The 26132-nt window shown below is 41.8% G+C and overlaps 1 protein-coding gene across 1 annotated transcript in view; it reads left to right on the top strand.

Annotated features, from left to right (window-relative positions):
* MAGI2 (membrane associated guanylate kinase, WW and PDZ domain containing 2) overlaps positions 1–26132 on the top strand; it is a 959850-nt gene that overhangs the window by 587213 nt on the left and 346505 nt on the right. Inside the window, exon 6 of the mRNA XM_015415060.1 lies at positions 14188–14267. Coding sequence (XP_015270546.1) covers positions 14188–14267 — 80 coding nt within the window. The remainder of the gene's footprint in view (positions 1–14187; positions 14268–26132) is intronic.

Raw genomic sequence — 26132 nt, 5'->3', positions numbered from 1 at the left:
CCGGCCCTCATTCAGCCAGGAGGAGGCAGGAGAAGAGGGAGGGTAAGCTGCTTCCTCCCTGCCTCTCCCCACCCCTGCCTGCCTGGGGCCAGGGAGGTCCTTCGCGGGGCTTCCCCGCCGCCCTTGCAGGTTCACCGCCGGGCCCCTCATGGGGCTCGGCAGTGGAGCTGCAAGGCCGGCGGTGGCGGCCGGGACCGTTGGGGGCGGGGTGTGTGGCCTTATGACACACTTCCGGTGATGTCAGGGGGTGTTGGCCTTATGACACACTTCCGGTGATATCAGGGGGTGTGGCATATGCTAATGAGTTATGCTAATGAGTTCCCCTAGCTCTTTTTCTATGAAACGACCCCTGCATCTATATATACTTAGAGTGATGTAGCACACACCCCCAGTGTCTAGGTATGCTGAGTTGCTCACTCCAACACCACCCACTCCCATGTACCTCCACCACTTTTAAAGCTCTGTCTGTGGCCACCCCTACATCCTCTGGCAGCAAAGTCCACACTTCAATCACTCACTGTGTAAAGAAGTATTCCTGTTTGTCGTTCCTGAATCCACTGTCCATTAGCTTCATTGGATGTCCTTGAGTTCTAGTATTATGGAAGAGGGAGAAAAAATTCTCTCTGTCCATTCTCTCCATCCCACGCATAATTTTATAAACTTCTATTATGATCCCCCTTAGTCATATTTTTTCTAAACTGAAAAGTCCCAGACTCTTCAGCTGTTCGAACAGGAAAGGTGCTCGAACCCCCTCATCATCTTGATTATCCTCTTTTTTTCCAATTCTACAATGTCCTTTTTTGAGATTCAGTGACCTGAACTATGCACAGTATTCCAAATGAGGCCTCACCATAGATCTATATAGGGACATTATGATATTGGCCACAACATAGAGTTTCCCTTTTTCACTGCTGCAGCACACTGAGTTGACAGTTTTATTGAGCTATCTACTCTGACCCTAAGATCTCTTTCCATATCAGTCTCAGCAAATTCTGATCCCATTAGTGTATACTCGAAGTTGGGATTCTTTGTTCCAATGTATATCACCTTACACTTGCCAACATTAAACTTCATTTACCATATTGTTGCTCATTCAAACCAATTTGTGGAGATTCTCCTGGAGCTCTTCAGAGTCATCCTTGGTTTTCATAATTCTGAAAAAAATTATGTCATTTGCAAACTTAGCCACTACACTGCTTGACCTTAGTTCCAGATCATTTATGAACAAATAGTAGTGGCCCCAATACCAATCCATGTGGACCCACTGCTTACTTCCCTTCATTGTGAGAACTATCCATTTATTCCTACTCTTCGTTTTAACCAATTTTTAATCCATAAAATAACCTATTCTCTTATCCAATGACTGCTAAATTTACTTAGGAGCCTTTGATAAAGTACCTTATCAAATGTCTTCTGACAGCCCAAATATATAATGTCTACCAGGTCACTGTTATCTACATGCTTTTTCACATTCTCAAAGAACTACAAAACATTGGTGAAGCAGAACTACCCTTTGTGGAAGCCAACCTGTTTTTCCCTTAGTGGGCTTTGTTCTCCTATGTGTCTTATCTTTGATTACAGTTTCTACTGTCTATTCTACTATTTACTACCTATCTTTGATTACAGTTTCTACTAATTTGCCTGTACAGATGTCTAACTGAGCTGTAATTTCCTGGGCCCCTTTTTAGAAATTGATGTAACATTTGCTACTCTCCAGTCTTCTGGTACAGTGGCTGAATTTAGTGATTAGTTACATATATGGGTTAGTGGATCAACAATCTCACATTTGAGTTCTCTAAGAACTCTTGAAGGTATGCCATCAGGACTTGGAGACTTACTGGTTTTTGATTTCTCCAGTAGCCCTAGCACTGCATCTCTTGTCAGCTCAATTTGACTCAGTTCTTTAGAATCCCTTCCTGAAAGTAGTGGCCATGGCATGGGTACATGCACCACACTTCCCACAGTGAGCACAAATCCAAAACATTAATTGAGCTTCTCTGCCATCTTCCCATCTTCCTTTAGCAGTCCTTTTATTCCTCGGTTATCCAAAGACCCAACTGCTTCTCTGGCTGGTTTCCTGCTGTAGACATATTTAAAGAAATTCTTATTATTTCTCTTGATTCTTTTAGCCTCTTTTTCCTTGCCTAATTATTAACTTACATTTCTTTATCTAGTGCCTGTGATCCCTTCAATTCACAGGGGAAGACCTTCCACTTTTTAAAAGAAGCCACTTTGTATAGCTTCCTTGACTTGTGTTGTTAATCATGCAGGCATTCTTTTAGACTAGGCAGTGTCGTTCCTAATATGGGGAATACATTCTATCTGGGCTTTAATTAATGTGCTGTTAAATAGCTTCCAAGTATCCTCGAGGAATTTGACTGTTTTGTGTTTGAGTTTCCTTTTAACTATTCCCCTCAATTTTGTAAAGTTCCCTCTTTTGAAATCAAATGTTATGGTTTTGGACTTTCAAGGTAACTTTCCAGTGATATGAATGCTGAATTTAATAGCATTGTGATCACTGTTCCCAATTGGTGCAACAACCTCTACATCTCTCACAGGGTTTTGAGCCCCACTCAGAACCAAGTCCAAGATCGCTACCCATCACGTTCACTCTGTGACCAACTGTTCCAGTGCACAGTCACAATGCACAGGAATGTCCCTGGTCAGAGTTGGCAACCCACAGGGCAGTACTTTCACTAGTTTCCTCTTGCTTTTTGAACACTTGCTACAGCAAAATTTTAGAATGTCTGCTTTGTAATAAATGGCTCCAAAACACACAGATTTTTTCCTAACTTAGCACCACAGTGGGGAGATCTTTTGTGTGTGTGTGCAGTGAGCCATGACAGTTCAAATGGTATCCAGACAATGTAACTGTGGATAGCAAACAGGGCTAGTGACACTCGTGGTGGGCAGCCTGAAGGAAACTACTTTTGACTTCAGACTGAAGCTCCCTTCTGCTCTGCAAGGATCTTTTTCACAAACTAATGAGTGGATTTAGAAATCAGGCTCTTGGAGATAATGTTGAGTCCCGGTGAATGTTTTCCTAATGCTGAGGTCACCTGGATGCTTGGCTGACTGAACAGTAGCCAGCATGGAAATAACAAGTAAATGGCACTGTAATAAGAATCCTTTCCCTGTGTCCTTTTTCTGTACACTTCCACTCCATCCTTCACTGAATGCCTTGAATGAGTGGGGGTGAGCAGAAGGTGACATCTAGCAAACAATTCTTGGTTTTCCTAGTTTAGAAGCTTGCTGTAATTTAAGCTCCAAGACTGTTAATGTTTAAAAAGCACAGTCTGGAAGATGGGTGCTTTGAGATCAGGGGGTGGGGAAGGGGGGGCTTGAGGGTTTTAATTGCTCACACATCTCCTTATTAAAGACCTGCTTGTCTTTAGCCAGGGCAAAAAGATTCTTCATTACTGTAAAATTCATGTGGGCTGGAACTATTTGTAACCATGTCTTTTTTTTAATTGAAAATTCCACTTACTTCAAGGTCTCTGTAAAGTAGAAAGTCAGAGCAATAAAATAACCCTGTATTTACATGTTGGAACTAGAATTCTGGATGCAGAATGCTTTGGTGCAGTTTGGTACAATTTGTAATCCCATTCTTTCCTGTTGAAATGGTTCATATATGGACATCCACTAAACTCAAAATCCTAATAAAGCCATAATATCTAAAACTCCAATAAGCACTCAATAGAAAAGCAAGATATACTATATCAGTAAATAGCTATATAGGTATATGTGGCCATTTAAGAGAATAGTTGGATGATAATGTCAGGTTTCCAGCCTTTGGGGTCATTGGAACTTTCAGGCTTATAAAGTGCCCAGAGAATAATAGAAACCTGAGGGCCACTGGCTTAACAAAGCCCCTAATGCAGAAAAGGGCCATCTATACCTGAGCTTCTCTGACATCAGACCCTGTAGTCCATTCAGCCAGATGTCCCCCAATCGGCAAATGGGAACAGCGCAAAAATTGTGCCAGGCAACTGATGCAAGCGAGCCACATTTCATGCTACCGGGGGAAAGAAATCCCAAGGTCATACTGGCTCTAGAGGAAAAGTTCTTTCCAAGCCCAAAGAATAGCGATCAAAGATGCAACCATTTCTCATTCTACTCTTTGTGCTCAGCTATACATATGCAAATACAACATTCATCCAAACTGTTTCAAATATGAGTGGCCCATTTCTGTCTTATGTGCCATTTTCCAACAGACAAGGGGCTTAAAGTAAAGAAATTTTGGGATATGGAAAGTGGTGGGTAGTACGTCCATGGAACAGTCACCCACATATGAGAAAGGAAAGACTCCATGACAGCATTGGCCACCCTTCTCCCCTCCAGCAGAGTCTCCCCCTCCACTGCCCAACCCAGCATGGCTGGGGGAAAAATTTGGTGGAGTTATTTTTTATTTTATAACAAACAGACAAAGACAAACAAATAAAAACAAACAATAATACATACAAACATTCAATGGGAGAATCTCCAACTCTTTGAGTTAACTATTAAGTTGTCCATACATCTCTCAATAAAACTATGTTTCTACATCTTATAATGTTAAATATACCTTTTGCACAGTTTAATATAAATTTTCTCATTGTCCTCTATTTCGGTTGTATTCACATTTCATTTAATGTATTCTTCAATCGAACTGTAAAGTCTTGACCATGTATTTTCAAAGTTTTCCTCTTTATATCCTTTCAAAATTAAAGTTAATTTGTCCATTTCAGCAGTTTCGAGTATTCATTATTTCTTCTTTCTTCTCCAATATTTTGCATATAATATTCTGTCAGTTGTGACTACATGTATAATAAGATATGAGTCTTGCTTTTTACAATTTTCTGGAAGTATATTCAGTAAAAACAATTCTGGTACAAAGGGTATATTACTTTTTAAATTTGTTTGCAATATTTCATGTATCCAAGCTCAAAACTTTTTACTTTTCTCACAAGTTCACCACATATGAAAAAAAGAACCAACCTTTTTTTGACATTTCCAACAATCATTTGATATATCAGGATAAAATTTAGATAACTTATCTGGTGTAATATACCATCTATAAAACATTTTATAGATATTTTCTTTGTAAGAAATTGCTTTGGTAATTTTTATATTTGTTTTCCATATCTTAGACCATTGATCTAAATCAATATTATGGCCCAAATTGAACCATTGAACCATAGAGCACTTGAGCCCATTGAACCATAGAGCACTTGACTACTTCATCTTGGGTTTTAATTTCTAACATGATAACATACAATTTCTTAATAAGTTTGTCATCGGTATGGATCAATATTTTATCTATTTCAGTTAGCTTTTCATTGAAACCCATTTGTTTATCTTTAACAAATCTTGATTCTAATTTTGCTCTTTCCCACCAATTCATATCTATATCCTGTTTTTGGAGGTTCTCTATTGTCTTTAGTTGGTTTTTATTATCCACCAAATCTTCATATCTGTACAATAAGTTGTTTTGAAATAAATTTGGGTTTGTAAAAGCTTCATGTGGTGAAATTTGGGTATTTTAGTATAAAAAGTCTTTTAGTTTCTTCCCATACTTTCAATAGTGCTCTTCACAGAAGATGTTGTTTGAAGTAATTATGTATTTTGTCTCTATCATATCACACAAATGCATGCCATCCCAGTAATAAATTGTGACCTTCTAATTTTAATATTCCTGTATTTTGCAAAGTGATCCATTCTCTCACCCAGGTCAATGCAGCTGCTTTATAGTCTAGAAGCCAAACTGGAAAATCAAATCCAGCTCTTTCTTTTTGCATCTTGCAGGGCTTTTAATTTGATTCTTGCCATATGAATTGTGATACCAATTTATCAAGTTCTTTAAAATATTGTTGATTTTTAATAATTGGAATTGTTTGGAATTAAAAAACCAACTTTGGTAAAATATTATTTTTATAGTAACTGTTCTTCCCATCAAGAATATCTGCAAGTCTTTCCATTCCTCCAGATCTTTCTTAATTTCAGTTGGAAGTTCTTTTAATATCAGAAAGGAGGAGGGTATATAGTGGGATTAAGAAAAGATTGGGTGATGCTTTCATTAGTATGTTAATCTTTTGTTAGTATTAAACAAATCTTCTTTTGGCTTCTTCTGTGAGTTGTCAATCGTCTTTCATCTTAACCTGTAAAAAACAATACTGTTAATGTATTAGTAGTGTCCTTTTGGCTTATTGTTAGTAAAGTCTTTTCTCGCGCATTCCGAACCATTCTTCATTATTTGGGCTGCCTCCCTTTCACATCTCTCAGATTGTATGATGAGCCTTTTCCCGCTCCAACATCTTCCGGAGTCTTGACTTCTCCCTCCGAGCCGCTGTCTCTGTCACTGTCCAATTCTTCCCATTTGGCGAGTGCTGCCTCCTCTGAACTGGCGTGTCTCTTCAAAAAATCTTGAGCTTTGAAAATGGAGTCAATCTTCTCCCTTTTATCCTTGAACTTGAAAGTAAATCCTTCTGGAATCAACCAGCGATAGCTAATTTGATGATTTTGCAAGAATAAGTTCAGTCCTTTGTATGCTTTCCTTTTCATTTGAATTTCAAATGGAACATCCTTCAAAATCCTGACTGTCTGCTCTCCAATCTTCATGGGCATTGAAGATGACACTCTCAGTATTTGATCCCGAACTTTCTGTTTTGTAAACTTGACTACCACTTCTGCCGGCAGGTTATTCATCTTTGTAAAGTTGGAATAGGCTCTGTAAACCAGATCCATTTCCTCGCTTATTTTATCCGCTTCCCAGCCGGTGAGTATTGCCAAGGCTTCCGCTAAGATACTTCGGAGATCTTCTTTTTCCATTTCTTTGATGCCCTGAAACCGGAGAGTCAAATTTGATTTTTCCATTTGAAGCATCAATAACTTTTTGTCTTGCATTTCTTGGTGTTTTTCCATTTTATCAACCTTTTTCTTGACCTTTTGAGTGTCTTCTGTTGAGACCAGGCATTTTTGCGCGATTTCCTTCATTTTCTTGGCTGTAACATTCAACTGTGTCTGCTGGTTGCGGAGAACACTTTCCATACTTGTCAATGTTTGATTGATTTTCTGCATTTGCTCCAGCAGAGGGCGCAGAAGATCACTCTCCTGTTGAGTGACAGCCGGCTCCAAAGGGCGGGAGCTAGCACCGGAAGTTCCTCCCAGCTTCTTTGCCGGCTTCTCCTGAAACTTTTTCTGCCCCGACATCTTTGCTTTATTGTTTACCTATTAAAAGTTCGTGCCGCGCAGCTAGCAAATATATCTTCCTGCCTGTCTTCAAACAATTCACCAAAAGGTAACACTGCTTCTTTCAAATTTCGCCCCCCCCTCTTCTCCTGTCAGTCTCTGTTATATCTGGGGGGGGATTTTCCCCACCTACCTTTCGCTTTTTCGTTGGGGGGGCGTGCGCTTCGCTCCTTTTTTCCCGTTTCCGACCGGCAACTCACAGTTTTGGCCGATTTTCTTCCTTTTAAACGCTTGTCTGCTTGATCACCAGTGACGACTGGCAGCTCTGCTAGTCCCCATGCGGGGCACTGCCGCGGCTAGGGCCATTGGGGCATGGGGCGAGCCTCAATTTCCGACCATCCGATCGGGAAAGAGGCACATCCCATGTGCGCCCCGGATCGGAACCTCTGCCTGAGGTTCCTTAGGGTCTCCGCTTGTGCAGATCCCCCCCCTTGGCCGCGCGTGTGCGAATCGACTTCGGGAGCTCCCCGAAGATGCGACCGCCATTCACAGAGTCCAAACCGGAAGCCGATTTCAGTTAGAAGTTCTGTATAGTTTTCCTGTAATAGGGAACAACATCTGTTTGTTAAATTTATTCCTAAGTATTTAACCTTCTTTTGGACTTCAATACCTGAAATTTCTTCCAATTTGTGAATTTGTTCTTTAGTAATGTTCTTTGTTAAAATCTTTGTTTTATTAAAATTAATTTTCAGTCCAGCCATTCGACCATATTCTTGCAATGTTTTCAAAAGTTGGTTCACAGAATTTAGTGGATTTTCTAAAATAAATACCAAGTAATCGACCCAGAATCGACTGGTCATCCTGAGTATTAAGGAGGCCAGATTAGCAACAACTAGGGCCAGGGCTATTCGGTGGTGGCTCCACTCTAGTGGAACGAGCTCCCACAGGAGATCAGGGCCCTGCGGGACCTTTTACAGTTCTGCAGAGCCTGCAAAATGGAGCTCTTGCACCATTACAACTGCAACTATCAGTGGTGCTATTAGTAACAACTGACTGCTATGATGGAAGCCCTGAGCCACAGGTCCCTGTGAGTACTGCCAGGCCTGCCCCCTCCGTCCATGACTGAAGCAGACCAATAGAATCTAATGTAAACATCAGAAATGCTAGCACTTTAAAACTGTTGATTTTAAGAATTGTTTTATATTACTGTACTAGGTAATATCATGAATTGTGTTTTATATTACTGCACTATTTAATGTCATGAATTGTGTTTTATGTATGATGAAATTCTTATTTTGTTGTGAGCTGAGCCAGCCTAGGCTGGAATGGGTGGGATATAAATAAATAAAATAAATACATAAATAAAATCTTGTAATTTATATTCTTCTCCTTTTATTTTCAGACCTCTAATCTGCGTATCTTCTCTGATCATATTATTCAATGTTTCCAGTACAAAAATAAAAAGTAATGGGGAAAGTGGACATCCTTGTCTAGTTCCTTTTTGTATCTGAATGTTTTGTGATAAGTCCCCATTAACCAATATCTTTGCTTGTTGTTTAGTATATATTGCTTTAACCATTGTATAAAATTCCCGCCCAGATTGCCAAGATAATAATTGTTCTAACATAAAATTCCAACTGACATTGTCAAAAGCTTTTTCAGCATCTAAAAAGATTAAACCCATCTGTTTCTCTGGGTGAGCTTCAAAATATTCAGTTACATCCTTCTTTATATTATAAAAGTGATTTGGGGTGGCCACATTCCATGTGCTCCCTCAGCCATTGGCCTGTCAGCTGCCACTCAACGGGACTCTCATGCCATTGGCCAGGTGCTGGGTTTGAGTGGGCCAATCCCCTGGTCACATCGCCTCCCTCCATTGCCTCAGTCCCACCCACAAACCCACCGGCCGGCCTCTCATCCTCAGTCTGCGGGGAGCCGCCGGCTGGGATGGAAGCTTCTCTGGTGGACCAACTGGCCTCGGGGATGGGGGAGATGGCTGCGCTGCACTACCCTGGGCCGGCGTGCCCTGCCTCAGGTCATCTGCAGAACCTGCTTCAGGAGGTGCCGGCCTTCCCTGCACTGCCCCCGGTCTTGCTGGCCCAGCGCCGCAGCCCAACTGGCCTCATGGAGGGGAGAAATGCCCGCAACCCACTTCCCTGGGCTGGCATGGCATGGCCTGGCCCAGGGAGGCTGTGGGCCCTGCTTCGGGGGGAGGGCCCTGCCAGCCTTCCCTGCACTGCCCCCGGCCTCACTGGCCCGGCAGCGTGGCCCTATTGGCCTCGGGAAGGGGGGAGACAGCCGCGCCATGCTTTCCTGGGCCAGCATGATTTCACTGCCCCTGAAGATGGCCCTCCAGGGCCTTTCCTTGACCCACTAGACATGTTTAAGAGTTCTATTAACAATAAAGACACACTTACCCCTCCCTTTTAAATTTTTTATTAACAGCAAAGAATCACTCACCCCTCCCTTCCAGAGAAAGACTTCTTATTTTTTTTAAAGTGGCTTATCAGAGTAATATTATCATTTTTATCAGATTACGTAACCAGGAATCTTATCAAATAATTTACATTACAAAAAGAACAGTTTATACTTTTTGGGTACAGTGTGGCTGTGAGGCTTTTGCGAGCTATTTTGCAGATAAAGTTTTGATGCTCCGCCGCGACCTCCCTAGGGGCGCCACAGTTGTAACAGTTAGCGAACTCGAGGCCCCTTGCGCATCTTCGAGTCCGGGTTTAGAGTGTTTCAACCAGCTTAGCCTGGAAGAAGTCGACAGATTGCTCATATCTGTACGTCCAACCACTTACGGCCTTGACCCGTGCCCCTCCTGGCTCATTAAAGCGGGCCACGAGGGGTTTCGAGGTGCCTTGAGGGAGATTGTTAACAAGTCCCTTTCAGAAGGGTGGTCCCCCGAGGCACTCAAGGAAGCGATGGTGCGCCCTCTCCTGAAAAAACCAACTCTGGACCCAGCTGAATTGGCTAACTATCAGCCGGTGTCCAATTTGCCCTATTTGGGCAAACTGATTGAGAGGGTGGTGGCGATTTAGCTACAGTTTCAAGTTTCAAGTTTCACTTATTGTCTTAGCCATTGGCCATAACAACACAAAGTAAATCAAAGCACAACAGAAATATACATCAATAACTTGCAGTAAGTCCTAGACCCCGTCTTATCTTTTTTGCCGCCAGTGCAAACAAAGCCATTCTGCTAGTAACATGTGCATCAGTATCAGAAAGCAAGAACACGGTCAAATCCTGCTCAGCAATTCCATTATACAGAGGTACAATAGGATAAATAAACCTTTGCCTAAGTAATTCGTGCCATAAACATCTCAGAATGTAATGCTCGACATCATCCACTTCACCCATACCACATAGGCATATTCTAGAGGTGGCAGGGGATTTAGCTACAGGGCTTTCTGGATGGCGCTTCTGTCCTTGACCCATTTGAGTCTGGTTTTTGCCCGGGATATGGGACGCAGACAGTACTGGTTGCCCTGACTGATGACCTTCATAGGCATCTGGATCGAGGCGGTGTGGTGGCGCTGTTGTTGTTAGATCTGTTGGCCGCATTTGATACATTCGACCATCAGCTGCTGTCCTGCCGCCTCGCCGACGTGGGGATCCAGGGGCTCGCCCTTCAAGGTCAGGGACAGAGGGTAGTGCTAGGGGAACAGCAGTCCCAGAGGCACCTGCTGGAATATGGGGTGCCTCAGGGGACGGTGCTTTCCCCAATGCTGTTTAACATATATATGCGCCCCCTCGCCCAGATTGCCTGGAGGTATGGGCTAGGGTGCCATCAATACACAGATGACACCCAGCTCTATTTGATGTTGGGCGGCCAGTCAGACTCCTACCCAGAAGATCTGCACCGGGATTTACAAGCCATGGCTGGGTGGCTCAGACGGAGCAGGCTGAAAGTAAACCCGGTGAAGACGGAGGTCCTGTGCTTGAGTTGGACCGGACCGGGGTTAGGGCTCCCACTTCCGACCTTCAACGGGGAACCTCTGGTGCCAGCTTCGGAGGTTAGGAGTTTGGGAGTGCTCCTGAACCCCACCTTAACGATGGAGGCCCAGGTGGCAGCCACTGCCAGATCAGCCTTTTATCATCTTCAGCTGGTACGGCAGTGGGTTCCTTTCCTTGACTGCAACGACCTAGTCACAGTGATCCATGTGACGGTCACCTCGAGGCTAAACTACTGTAACGCTCTCTACATGGGGTTGCCTCTGTCACAAATCTGGAAGCTGCAGCTGGTGCAGAATGCTGCAGCCAGGCTGTTGGTGGACGCCCCTAGGTGGGAGCACACCCGACCTGTACTGAAAGTGCTGCACTGGCTACCTATAGCATACTGGATTCGCTTCAAAGTCCTGGTGCTTACCTTTAAAGCCCTACATGGCCAGGGTCCGACATACCTGAGGGACCGCATTTCCCCACATATTCCCCAAAGAGCCCTTTGGTCAGGGTCACAACACCGGCTGGTGACCCTAGGCCCCAAGGAGGCCAGGCTTGTGGCAACAAGGGCCAGGTCCTTTTCAGTGGCAGCTCCTATCTGGTGGAATGAGCTCCCAGAGGAGATCAGGGCCCTGTGGGACCTCTTGCAGTTCTGCAGGGCCTGTAAGATGGGGCTCTTCCACCAGGCTTTCGAGTAGTAGCCGCCACTGCCACTACCACCACCGCTCCAGTACAGAGTGACACCGCCGGAGGGCCAGGTAACATCTATCTACGGCCCTAGCTCTCCCCTTCTGTTTGCAAGATGTAGGGGAGTTTTATCTTTTAAGTGTTTTATCTATTTTATATACTCTATGCACTTTGTGCCATGTGTAAGCTGCCCTGAGCCCGTTCGCGGGGAGGGCGGGGCATAAATACAATAAATAAATAAGTATAGACCCAACAATATCAAAATTCTTCAGTCACTTGGAAATGACGCTGCAAAACACTTTCCTCCTCCTTCTTTTTTTTCTTGTGGGACTTAATTGCTCCCATTTGTAATCCACAAAGCACCGAAGCAAACCCTCATTGTTATCCAATAAAGGGCCTACACCAATCCATAATAACTCCAAATAATCCCAATAGAAAGATATATCCACTTGTAGATCCAAAATATGGGAAAGAGGAAGTTTTTAGTTGTAATCCTGCCAAGTAAGTCCCAAGTAGCCAAGTTACTGAATGGAAGAAAACATAATCCAAATATAGTACATAAATATACTCTAATAAAAAATTCTTTAAAAGCCAAAGGTAAGTCCAAAAAAATAATCCTTACAGACTGTTGTTTTTCCAATTAAAGCAATAGGCAAACAAAAATTGGAGAAGGGTCCTTGTATCCAAAGTCTTTTCCCTTGCCAAACATAGAACTCAGCTTTTAAAGTCATTTATATTATATTCCAAACTATGGTCTAACCTTTAAAAACATTTAAAAGGTTCTGTTGATAGATTTATTTCCAGGCTTCAACCAAGTCTCTTAATAGCCTCAATTATGTTCCTCTAGCAGATCAAAGTCTCTTCCAAGCCATGGGAGTAAGGCGGGAGGGAGCCTGCCTCTCCTTCTTCTTTCTGTCTGGTTTTTATAGTTTAAAGGGGCCCTTAGCCAGTAATGGTTATAAAGTTTGTGTGTTTACTCTACTCACGATGCTGGAGTCCTTTTCTTTCCAAGTAGTGTGAAGTGTTAGGTCTCCCATTCGTCCAGTGTTCAGAACTTTGCAACAGTGGCTGGCATTGAATGCTCTCGCTCAGATCCTTGGCATCGAGGAGATCTGAACTCTGCCTCCCTACTACCGTAAGCAGGAGTGTTCAGTTCAAGCCCCTGCTTGAACCCCCCCTTCAGGAAGGCTCAATGGGGTCCGGATGATCCTGGACCTCCCTAGAGGGATCTGGGATTCAGCCGCTACTCAGGAGCAAGTCCCTGTGCAGTCCGAAGCTACTGTGCCGCAACCGGAAACTCAGCAGGGCTGAAAATTAACAGGAGCCAGAATGCCTTTGAAGGTCTCATTCTTGGTCCTTTGCCATCCATGCTGCTGTTTATAACAAATGGCTTACATGCATTTTTAAATTACTCAGGAAATGTTACATAAATAAAAATCTTAATAATTCAGCAATATGTAAACAGAACAAAGAACGCCTCATAGGATGTGTTTAATGAATAAAGCATGTATTATATAAGGCTGTCGTTCTGTTTGTGTGTGTGAAAAAGGGAGGTTGAGGAAGCATGTGTGTTAGAAAAGCATCTTTTAAATACATACACTCCGTGGTGTGTGTGGGGGGGGCTCAAAATTTACTTGGCTGTGGGAAACGGCATGCATTTTTAGAAAGCTTGGCGTATGGCTATGTATCCATTTCTTTGGGAAACTGCTCTCTTAATGAACAGTTTTGTACCAGTTCAGAGGCTGTTTCATTGCTGATGCCTGAAAAAGCTATTCTGGGCTTAGCGGAATGGCCGCATGATTCATTCGGCTCCAGCAAAATCTACTTTTATCATAGGAGCTGAATTAGATATGGAACAGATAACAGTCGGTTAATCAAAGTGCTATTAATCATCCTGTTAGGAAACACACACTGCACTGAGGCACACCACCATTCGCATCCTATTTCTATAATGTCTTGTCAGCGTGGCTCTTCAGAAATAATATCTGTATATTTATGTATCATATTGGATTAAAAATAATTCAGCGTTGAAATGCCAGCAAATGGGCAAGGAAGGCTGCTGGCTGCACCCATTCATTTGGAGAAGGCTGTAAATTCCTTTTGCTCTGGATGAGTTCTGCATTTTCAATGAGGTTAACTTGGCAACCTTCAAGTTGATTTTAATAAAAATAGCGGCTTTGAGGACAGGGAACAGAGGCTGCCAAATTTAGAGCTGCTGCACACAATCCTTCTTATACCTCCTTCAGGTCTACTTAGAACTAGTAAGCAAATTAAGTGTATCAATTGCAATTTTGTTTGCTAACCTCCCCCCCCCCTTCCTTCTCTTGAGGAATAAACTTGATTCTGTGCAGTCATGTGTCTGATGGGGGTGATCTCTTTTCTTTTCAGCCATAACACAAAGACAACATCATGGCTGGATCCACGACTTGCGAAAAAGGCTAAACCTCCCGAAGAGTGCAAAGAAAATGGTAGGCTATTAAGTTTCATTACTATTGCTGAAAGGCATAACAGAAAAGAGTTTTCTTTGTCTGGTGATTATTTTAAAAAAAGAGTATTTAGAGAATCAGTGTTTAATTGCTACTGTAGTGCGTTACTTGGTCCTTGGCATACAATGGTGGAAGAGGAAGATATCTGCAATATATTTTTGTATGGTATTCAAAGTTGAAAATAGCAAGTGTGTGTCCAGGGGATGGAATGGGGTTCAGTGTGTTTGATTCTGGGATGATCCTCTTTTTCCACCTTGTTCAGCAATGTATGCAATATTTGAAGCTGGTCATTCTATATAAAATCCAGTGCTTGAGGCAGATGTTAGCAGGGTTGGAGTATGAATATTCCAAAGTGCTTCTGTTTCGTAAAGAGACAGTACTGTGCCAGTGAAGCAGTAGGCAATTTAGACAAGTCAACGTCTTAGCAAAAGAAAAAAAAGAGGAGGGAAGAGATTGCAGAACATTTACTTGCTTGGGGAAAGGACATTTATATCATAGTAGAGTAATTTACAACAGTGAGCATTTTTTGGAATATTTATCATCTTTCTGATTTGGTTAATTAGCTATTGGAGATCAGTATGTTCGTCAGTATTGCCACTGTTAAAATACGAATCATACAGTCCTGTATAGCTTCAAAGGCAATCATTATTTTTAGGATTAGGATTGACCAGCCCCTTTTCAGAACTGTTAAATGTGGTTATTGAGATACTTCTTCAGTTGTCATTGTGTGTGTGTGTGTGTATACAGAGAGAGAGAATTTTTGCTGCACAGTGAATGTACTGTGACCTCAGAATTATAGAATCAGTAACAACCTGAAGATCTAGTGTAATATCCCCCACCCAGCAATGACTCTAGACTGGAAGAATTCCCAGAAGTCTTTCTTTCTTTCTTTCTTTCTTTCTTTCTTTCTTTCTTTCTTTCTTTCTTTCTTTCTTTCTTTCTTTCTTTCTTTCTTTCTTTCTTCCAATCTCTACTTTAAGCAACTCTGGAGAAGGATATTTTCTTGAACAAGTATATTTCATTGTCCAACACTGAAAATATCTTTTTGGCTTTACTTCATATCCACTGTATGGGGCTCTGCTTTCAGTAGCTGTAATTTCACATCTGTTCTCTCTCTCTTCTTTATGACATTCTCTCCTCAGAATTTTTGTTCCTTAAGTGGGAAGTTCATTATTATGTGGAAATAGTTACCGAAGATTAACACTGGCGTTGTAGATGTTTGTTTGGTTTTTTCGAAAGGGTCTTATAAATTCACCCTAATTTCAGAAGAGAAAATCATTTCAACTTCCTTCCTTCAACTTTTTATCATAGATTATGTATTCCAAATATGTTCCTCCTCCTTTTTTTGTTCCCCTTTTTGGATGCATCTTTCAGATGTGGGGAACAAAACTGCTTCTGACACTACACCCTAAGAATCAACTGGTGATAAGAAAAGTGTTACCATAACCACCAGTGTTTTGCAGTCAGTGCTTCTAATAAATTAATGAGGAAAGCGCTTCTCTACAGCTGAGTCATATAAATCAGTGTTTCCCAACCTGTGGGTCAGGACCCAAAAGTGTGCTGCAAATACCCTTCCCATTATTTTCTTTCATATTTTGAAAACCAAGATCTGACCTTGGAAACAGTATCTTCCATGTCATAAATTAGTTGGTATTTTGTTTCTTCACTGCATATACATGATGATTATGTAAAACATGTCCTGATAGTTACTACAATGAGTTTCTTAGAATCTTAGGGGGTATTAGAGGGAGAAAGAGAGAATGGAGAATGACAGCATGGTCAAAGGTTGGAATGTAACCCTCCATATGCAAAGGCTCTCCATGTAACCCTCCATATGCAAACCCTCCATGTGGAAGTCAGATCAGAATAGCACTCGCTTGGGATTTATAGTGGGGGCAGCTGTGCCCTTTGTGCAATGTTTACCTAGGGCACAAAAAAAATGTGGGCCAGCCTTGGATGCGTCACCTTACTAAGTAAATTTGGACTTGTGGATCACTATACTGAAAAGGTTGGGAACGAGTGATGTAACAGACGTAGCATGATCCACTGTGACCCTTCAACTCTTCTTGATAGCACTGGGACATTTTGAATTTTTCTTTAGATCGAAGAACACCAAGAAGACCTTATTCATTTTGCACTGTCAAAGAGAAACATACTGATGTAACCATTGTTTGGTAAACAATTTCATCCAAAAAATTGCTTCGTAGTCTAGGTTTTACAAAGAATAGTTCTAATTTACTAGGCTAACAAATGGATATTTGGCCCAGAATGTCTTCAGCAACATTCATTGTCTGGAGAGGAAGTCTGATGCCCAGCTTTGAAAAGGTCATGTGTGGGCAGCAGTTGCCACTCACTACCATGGCTCACCCATCCAACCTGGTGAAAAAGTGAATGAACACACAAATAGAAGGCATAACTGACTATAGTCAGGAGGGAGCCCTTCGAAATGCTGGGACTTGCCCTCTGCTCTGTGATGCCAATCCAGGATTAGTATTCCCAACTCTTACTTGGGAAATTCCTGGAGATTTCAGGGTAGAGCCTGGGGTAGGTGGGATTTGGGGATAGGAGGGATGTGATGCCATAGAGTTTGTCCCCCAAAGCTGATGTTTCCTCCAGGGGAACTGATCTCTCAAAAATTCCAAGCTCCACCTGAAAGATGGCAACCCTACCCAAGATTATGGATTGAAAGCTGAAGAATGGTAATTTTTTCTCTTCCATCTTATTTACCAGCTGACAAACTCCTAAAATAGCAAAATCAAACTTTTAAATAATATAATTTACATTTTAACTAAAAAAAAAAAGAATGGTAATTTTACACTAATGCAATTTGAAAAAGGTTTCCCCCAAAGACAAAAGATGGAGGAGGAGATGGTTTTTATACCCCACTTTTCACTACCCAAAGGAGTCTCAGAGTGGCTTACAATCACCTTCCCTTTTTCTCCCCACAACAGACAGATAGGTGGGGCTGAGAGAGTTCTGAGAGAACTATGACTGATGCAAGGTCACACAGCAGGCTTCATGTGGAGGAGTGGGGAATCAAACCCAGTTCTCCAGATTAGAGTCCCCTGTTCTTTTACCACTAGACTAAACTATCAGAGATGATAGAATTTTTGCCCACTTAGTTTAAGCACCCATCATTTATTTATTTAAGGTATGTTTGTGCAGTTAAGCTCTTTAATGTTCACTATGTGCTACTATGGAAACACTACTCTACTGTACAGTTGCCAGGTATCTCCTGGCAACTGGCGGGGGTTGGGGGCGACTTACCAGGAGAAAGAGAATGGCCCAGGCCACATTGCTGGTGTTACAATGTTAGTGGCTTCCGTGCAACACTATGAAATTTGGGCAAAAACTCTATGATAAAACCAGCTTCTAATGTAGAGTTTTTGCCAAATACCACAGCATCACCTGGAGGTTGCTGGCTTGATGACATCACTTCCTGTGTGACACCAGAAACATGGCCCAGGTGTTCTTCTTTCTACTGGTAAGTCTCTCTGCCAGCCAGCTGATTGGTGGCTGAGGGGCAGGGCCTGGCAGCAGGGGACCCCCGACTCCATTGGGAGGGTCTGGCAACACTACTCTATTCATATGGTAAATGGGTGGAAATAACTTGAAATTTTGGCTTAAAGTATATACTTGTATTTTTTTTTGTCTTGTTCTTGAAAAGCAATGATTTTTTTAAAAAATTAAAGGACAAACTATTTAATGTAGCCTGAAGTTTGGGGGACAAACAATGTTGTGTGGCAATTGTAATGTATGTCAAGTAGTAGTATTTTTACTCCTGTCATCGGGGCCTGTCTTACTCTAGCTTTGACATTGCCTTGAGCATGGTGGTTGCCACCTATTCTCTAACACTCTGGGAATGTATAAATCTTCTGCCCAAATGGTTGGAGCAGATTGCATGGTTATATGCAGCCTGGAAAGCATTGGCTCATTGACTAACCACTCCGAGAAATATATTTTCCATGCTCCTTTATGTCCTGTGGGCCAATGCTGACATAATGAATGTGTTATGATGGCACATACAGTATGAAGAATAATTTGAAAAGTATGACCTTCTGCAGAATACTTAAGACCATAATTCTGCGTAAAGATTGAATATGTTTTGAATTCCTGAAGCAATATTTTTTCCCAATCAGAAGGAGAGCACTTAACAGTTACTCTCTAATCCCATTCTTGCTATCTTTAATCCTCCAAATCTTGACTTCTAAATGTCAGGGGTGCCTGATAGGTTTCACAAAGAAGACTTTTATGGGGATGTTCCTGACAGTGTCCCCAACCATCTTAAGTTTTAGTGCTCCTTTTATCCCTGGGCTGTTTCTTGAAAACTCACTAGTTAAACAAGATAGGGAAGCTTTATAATGGAATGAAGAGATCAAACTCATAAAATTCATCCAAGAAAGTGGGTCCTCTATGCAATCCCCCCCATGTGTGTGGCTGTGTATGTGGATGGTCATTATTTCTTCTTTGTAAATATATCAGTGTTGAGAAAAAAGCCATAAAACAATTTACCAAATATTGTAGAGCACAGTAAATATTATAAATAGTGATTCTTTAATACTGTGTGGCCATGTTTTCATTGCCAAGTATTTTCAAGTGGAAAACTTGCAGAATCAGCACATAGATGCTTTACATTCTGATGTAGTACATACACATTTAGAGATCAGTTCTCAAGTATCATGAAAATCCGCCCTCAGCCTTCTTTTTCTTTTTTCTTTTTTGAGCCCCCGGAGGGGATTTTTTAATTGTTTTTTATAAAACTACAAAACTAATACAGAAAAAAGGGAAGGGGAGCTACATATACAGGATAAAGTAAATAAACCCACTACTAACTAAAAACCCAAGAGAGGAGATCATCAATAGCTTAATTACATCAAGTCTTCCCTTCTTTTATGTCATTATAACCTGAGTCAAACATTTATAATATTTTTACCCTTTTCTTTAAATCTTAAAACTTAACTGTCTTAGAACAGTACCCCCAATCATCCCATTTTAAAGTTCTCAAAGGCACAAATCAGAGTCCTTCAGCCTTCACTTTTCCTTTCCCCATCTCTTCCGCAGCTTGCAAGGACTTTTTGGAGCTGCTGCCCCTTGCTCTGCAAGAGAGCCCTCTCCGGAAGAACCTAAGTCCAGCTCGCCACTAGACTTGCTGTCCTTTCTTTTTTTCCATCCTCTGGCCTTCCCGACTGCACCCTAAGAAATTCCCGAGCTTCCAGAACAGAGTCAAACTTTTCTTTTTTATCCTTGATTTTGAAGGCGACGCCTTCTGGAATTAGCCATTTATATCCAATTGAATTTGTCTGAAGAAAAAGCACGAGGTCTTTGTACTTCTTTCTCCGTTGTCTTATTTCAAATGGAATGTCTTTTAAGACTCTGATGGCATTCTCTCCCACTTTCAGGGATATTCCAGAAACTGCTTTCAGGATTGCGTCCCTCACATGCCTCTTCGAGAATCTTACGACAATTTCCCCAGGCAGATTATTTTTCTTTATATAGCCTGAATATGATCTATAGACCACATCCATGTCGCTTAGCAGTGATTCCGCCTTCATCTCTGTCACTGGGGCTAGTAATTCACTCATCACTTCTTTTGGATTCTCTCCCTTATTCTCTGGCATGCCCTGAAAGTGAAGGATCATATTAGCTTTTTCCATTTGTAGTTGCAGCAGCTGATCTTCTGTGGAGCTTTGTTTCCTTTCCAGCTTTTGCACTTTTTTCTTCACCTTTTGGGTCGTTGCATCCACTTCATTCACCTTCGCAGTATTTTGTTTCATCATTTGCAATGTCTCATTTATCTGATTTTTCTGAGAGGTGATACATTGCGTCATTGTTGACATTTGTTCCTTGAAGTTATTCAGCTGTTCCAGCAGGGGGCGCATGGATTCTGCTATGGTCTTAGCCAACTCTGGTAACTTCTGGTTTCGGGCTCTCAGTCCCTTTTGGTTTCAAAAGTTTTTCTTTGTCCTTCTTCCCTGCCATCTTTATTGTTTGTTTACTTTTGCAATTTTTTTAAAAGTCTCTGAATGTGCGCTTGAATGGTTCAACTCACTTTGGTAAGTACTTCTAGACAGTTCCTTTCGCATTTTCTTCTGCTCCCTTCCTCAAACGCTCAAAAGTTCATGCGCATGGAAGGCGTCCCTCCCCTGCTCGCCTTTTTCCCGTTCAGTGGAGGAGGGGAGCTATCTTTTCCCTTTACAAACGCTTTAAAACTGACTCATGTTCATAATTGGTCTTCTGATCTTGCTTTCGGCTTCATTTCTGACGCTCGATCTCCTGCGCTTGCCCCGGTCAGCGTCACTTAAATCCATTCGTCCTCTCAGCATGGAGAACCGTTGGAAAAGAGGTGCCTCAATTGTCTTGTGGAAGAGCACATGCGTTGTATGCAACGGGTCCATGTTCAATCCCTGGCATATCAGGTAGCATTTTGCAAAATGTGCAAAACAGAATTGTTCAGGAGGGCATTCTTAACGAGGGAGTAGCACTGTGGTGTAATGGATCAATTTAGGAGGTGACCTCCATTGGTATTAATGTGTTTTTCTTCCAGTTCTTCAGTCCCAGCTCCACTGCATTATCCTGTTTTTCTAAGAATCTTTGCTGTTAGATTCAAAAGTTATATTTTGTAATCTGCTTGCTGATCGACTGAACAATTTTGTTTTTCTAGGAATTTTTGCTGTTAGGTTCAAACATTATCATCCAAAAGCTACAAAATTTTCAAATTGGCTTACTGATTGAATGAATAGTTCTATTGTGCTTGGAATCCTCCATGAGTCCCATTGAGAGTGAACTGTAAATGAAAATAAACAGATTAGGTACAAGGTGACTTCATATGTTCATACAGTAGTTTTGTCTTCCCCCCAAGCACATACAAGCTATAATACATAGACCAAGCAGTAGTGTTGTGCTTCACATGAAGGGCATCTAGCTTTGCATGAGAGAAAGCATGTGTTGCAGTGCTTCAAATGTCAGACTGGGACTGGGGATGAAAAGTACGCAGACAGACGAGTGATTTCAGCTTAGCATACTTTATTTGGTGTAGAACAAGGCAACTTTAGCCGGCTCACAGGCCGGCTTATATCCCCCGTGAATCCACCACCCAAAACACACACCCACTTCCCAATAGGTCTAAACTAGTGGCTGAGAGTCCCACAGGCTCTAGGCCCGGAGCCTAGCCCTCTGATTAGTGCGGGCTAGGATCCATATCGTCCATTGTCTGTCGGAGCAAAGCTCGATGCCTGTGCTTGACCACATGGTGCCCAAGCTGACCATGCGGTTGGGTCCTGATACATTACAGGGGAGACCAGAGTTCAGACCCTCACTGAGCTATGAAGCTTCCTGGGTGAACTTGGGCAGTCTGTCTCTAAACTAACTAATAGAGTTGTCATTTAGATGAAGGTGAAATCAATGGGATAGTCATTCCAGGATATAAGTTCTATAGGCAGGACAGGGAGGGATGGTTTGGGGGAAGGTCTGCCTCAGTGAATTGACCAGAAGGGACCACAGGCTGTGGGGAAAGCACTGTATGCTAATAATTAGGCAAGCAAAGAATCAGCATTGGGGCCACTACTATTTGTTCATAAGTGATCTGGAACTAGGGGTGAACGGTGCTGTGTGCAGATGACACAAAATTATTCAGGACTGTGAAAACCAAAGATGACTCTGAAGAGCTCCAGGAAGATCTCCACAAATTGGGTGAGTGGGCAACAATGTGGGTAAACAAAGTTATGTGTTGGCAATTTTAAGGTGATGCACATTGAAACAAAGAATCCCAACTTCAAGTATATGCTAATAGGGTCATAACTTACTCAGACTGAGAGGGAAATTTAAGAGATCGTGGGGTCAGAGTAGGTAGGTCAATAAAACTGTCAAGTCAGTGTGCCACAGCAGTGAAAAAGGGAAACTCTGTGTTGGGGATTATTAGGAAAGGAATGGAAAATAAAATGGCCAGTATTTTATTTATGGTGCTGCCTCATTTGGAATACTGTATGAAGTTCTGTTGAATGTTGCAGGGCTGGAAAAATTCAAAAGAGGGAAACCAAGACGATGAGGGGATTCGAGCACCTTTCCTGTTAAGGAACAGCTGAAGAATCTGGGGCTTTTCAGTTTAGAAAAGAGATGACTTAGGGGGTATGATAGAGATTTATAAAATTATGCATGGGATGGAGAGAATGGACAGAGAGAAATGTTTCTCCCTCTCCCCAGATACCAGAACTCAAAGGCATCCAATGAAGCTGATGGGCAGTAGATTCAGGAAGGACAAAAAGGAGTACTTCTTTACACAGTGAGTGATTAAAATGTGGAATTTGCTGCCAGAGGTTGTAGTGATAACCACAGGCATAGGCAGCTTTAAAGGGGGATTAGACAGATCCATGGAGGATAGGTCTGTCAGTGGTTATAAGTCTAAAGGGAACCTCTACATTCAGAAGCAGTAAATCTCCGAATACTAGTGCCAGGAGATAACATCAGGGGAAGTCCTTGGCCTCTATGCCCTGTTGAGGAACTGGTTCTCCACTGTGTGAGAGAGGAGGCTGGACTAGATGGACCACTGGTCTGATTCAGCAAGGCTCTTCTCATGTTCTTATGGAAATAACTCAGTGAACCACCCTGGTTTCCAGGTAGTTACAGTGGGATAAAAACTAGGGGTGTCAGCTCTAGGTTAGGAAATACATCAGTATAGTATAATGCCATGGAATCCATCTTCCAAAGCAGCCATTATCTCTAGGGGAACTGATCTTAACCATCTGGAGATCAACTGTAATAGCGGGGAATCTCCAGGTACCACGTGGAGGTTGGCAACACTATATAAAAATATAATAGCAAGGTGATTCTGGTCTACAGAAACCAGAACTAATACAATGCATCAGTCTATCTTTTAATATTTTTAGCTTTGCAGTGATTGTATGATACGACTGCCAAGGCCACTGCTGGGACATGGATTCCCCTGCTCCCTGCTCCCGTTGCCCACCATCCATCAGAATGGCAGTGGCAAAAAAATTTTTTTAAACCCATCACTCCAGCTGCAGTGTCACATAATTTTTGGCAAATTGAGTAGCTCTAGGAACCACTGGAAACTCTACTCTGTTGGCTACAACAAGCCTTAGCAAAATGTCCAGTGTTCTTGCAGTAGTTGTATTGTGCTTCTTTTACAGGACACTGAGGATAACTTGCAAGGAACCACAATGAAAACACATTTTTGTTGATGTTCTACATCACTGACTCCATAACTTTTCAGTATGTTCAGTTCCTTCTTTATCTGAAGCAATAAAAGCTTTTCCGAATTTCTTGACTTGTAGGTATTTTTGATCTGCCATTTTAATTTGAGTCTCTTAAAGACAAATAACATCAGAATTTATTTTTTTCAGCTGAAAAAAATCAGTAAGAACAATCTCATATTCAGTGTTCTCTCAAAGCTGAGTTAGTGTGAGCTAGCTCATAGTTTTTAGCCTTCAGCTCACACATTTTTGTCTTAGCTCAGGAAGGATGGCTCCAGAGCAAACTAGTTTATGCAGCAGCCAAATAGCTCACTCACAACTTTAATGCCAGTAGCTCACAAAGTAGAATTTTTGCTCACAAGACTCCACAGCTTAGAGGGAGCATTGCTCATATTTACCATCAGCAAGAGGAAATGTGTAAAAAATATGTTGTCCTTCTACCCCCAAGGAATGAATAAGCAGCACAAGCTTTTTCTCTTCAGACACATTAGTGCCACTAATTGCAAGCAGATAATGATCAAAAATAAGATTCCATGAAGTAAAAGCAATTGGAGGCTCACCTGGACTTTACAAAAAAGGTGCCAGTGGATTCAAAGGCAAAAAAGCCATCCCACATTTGTTGCCAGTTTGTTATATCTGTTCAATGCCTCCAAGTCAAATTCCACAATCTGTTTATTAAGGTCTCAGCCAAATAGCAGTTAAAACACATTCCTACAGCTATATTCACTTCCACCTCTTCCCATTACAACAGTTCTCTTAAAAAAAAATACACACCTACACCCCAGGTTTTAACTGTTAAGTTTTTGTTTTATTGCCATTTTTTCACATCTTAAGAATTTTTGGTGCAGACAGCAAAACAGAATAGTTATTTACATGTGTCCTTTTTATTACAGATTTCCATCTGTGCATGCATATTCACTCAAGATGTTCTCAGCATACTAATTTTGTACAGTAAACTCATTTGAGGACAGTGGTGTCTCTATGACAAGCTTTACACTTAGCTTGTATGTGGCTGTTAGAATGCACAGAGGTCAAATCAGGTACCAGGCCTACAGAGATACAAATGTACCTTTCTAGGGCTGTCTTCAAGATCTTTAGCAATGGTGAATGAGTATGGACCCTCAATAGCAAATAGCCTAATAAGCATGTTAAATTGTGAATGAAGTTTGCCATTGTGATCATCCTTTCTCCTCCTGTGCATTTATTGTGTCTGAATCTAATACCTGAAAAATGGATTCACTTGAAACCATACATTTTGGGGGTATTGGGGAGTCTTTAATGTTCCAAAAGTCCAGCTTTGTCCCTCCCTCAGTTATTTTTCACAAAAAAAAAAACTACACTAAATGATGTTTGTTTTGTGCTTGTTTTTTAACATCTTTTTTGCCATCTAGTTTAAGACATCTGGTTTTCTAATTAATTAATATACAGTTTGTGAAGTGTGGAGAAATCGTTTCTATTTCCCAGAGGTGTGAATTGACTGACATTCTGTATTGTTTGGATTTCCCTTCCTATAGATAACTAGAAGAAATGTTAATTGTTCCTTTGGGAATTAATGGAACTTAAAAGGATCCCTCCTTCCCTCCATCATAGATACCAGAAGAGATTGCTGCAAACTGAGTCTGTCTTCCACACCCAGGATGAATGTTTCCATGACATGGCCTGAATAACTGAATACAAACATCCATTATCTGTAATTTCAGGCCACCCCCTCCAAGCTCCAGCAGATACTCAACAAAACTATTGGGGGCCTTTTTCTGAACAAGTAGCAACCATTGAGAAATCATCAATCAACTATTTCAGTCTATTAACATAATAAAGGAATGGTCAGAGGGCATTCCTACCAGTAATATTACAGATTTCAGTAGGACTCTTGATATGAGCCCCTGAAGGGAAGACACCAGCAGCAGTCCATATTAACATAATAAAGGAATGGTCAGAGGGCATTCCTACCAGTAATATTACAGATTTCAGTAGGAAGGGAAGACACCAGCAGCAGTCCATAATGACTCCCTTACTCACTCTCTTATCAGATCCCCGGTAATGGCCCATACCAGCTTACTTCACTCCTTATTAAATTTCATACCTTTGTGTCCATGGTTAACTGATCTGGATTAATGGATAGGACCAGGTCTCTCATTCACAAACATTAGAAAGTCTGGCTTCGCAACAAAATCTTGGGGCAGATACTGGCAGAGTTTCCTGTTAGTGGAGCCTTTGCTCATAGCTGTTCAATCAGCTACTGTCTGAGCTTGTTCTTTGATGGCAGTGGCCCCTTTGGAATGATCTCCCAAATGATGTCAAAAAGGTTCCTGATGGAAAAATTTCCCAATGGGCCACTGCTGTAGAGGCCATTGGTGGCCGAGCCCCAGCAACTTTGCCAGTGCTTCAGAGGTCACTTGGCTCAGAACCTTCATTGGTAATCAGTGTCTGCTTACCAGTTGTCTCATCCTGCACTGCTGCCATTTTGTGGGATGAAGATGAAGGTGAGCCTTTGTCAATGCTATGAGTTCAGAAGCCCCAGAAGTTCCGGCTTCTAAGGCATAATCAGCTGGGCTTGTTCCAAAGCCGTTTTTACATTCCTGTCTGCTTCTGGCCCTGATAGAAGCCCAATTTCATAGGCAATGTTAGGGTGTGTTAT

Source organism: Gekko japonicus, unplaced genomic scaffold, assembly GCF_001447785.1.
Source record: "Gekko japonicus isolate JY-2015 unplaced genomic scaffold, Gekko_japonicus_V1.1 scaffold5, whole genome shotgun sequence".
In the NCBI taxonomy this organism is placed as follows: Eukaryota; Metazoa; Chordata; class Lepidosauria; order Squamata; family Gekkonidae; genus Gekko; species Gekko japonicus.
This window is presented reverse-complemented; position numbering and strand designations above follow the sequence as displayed.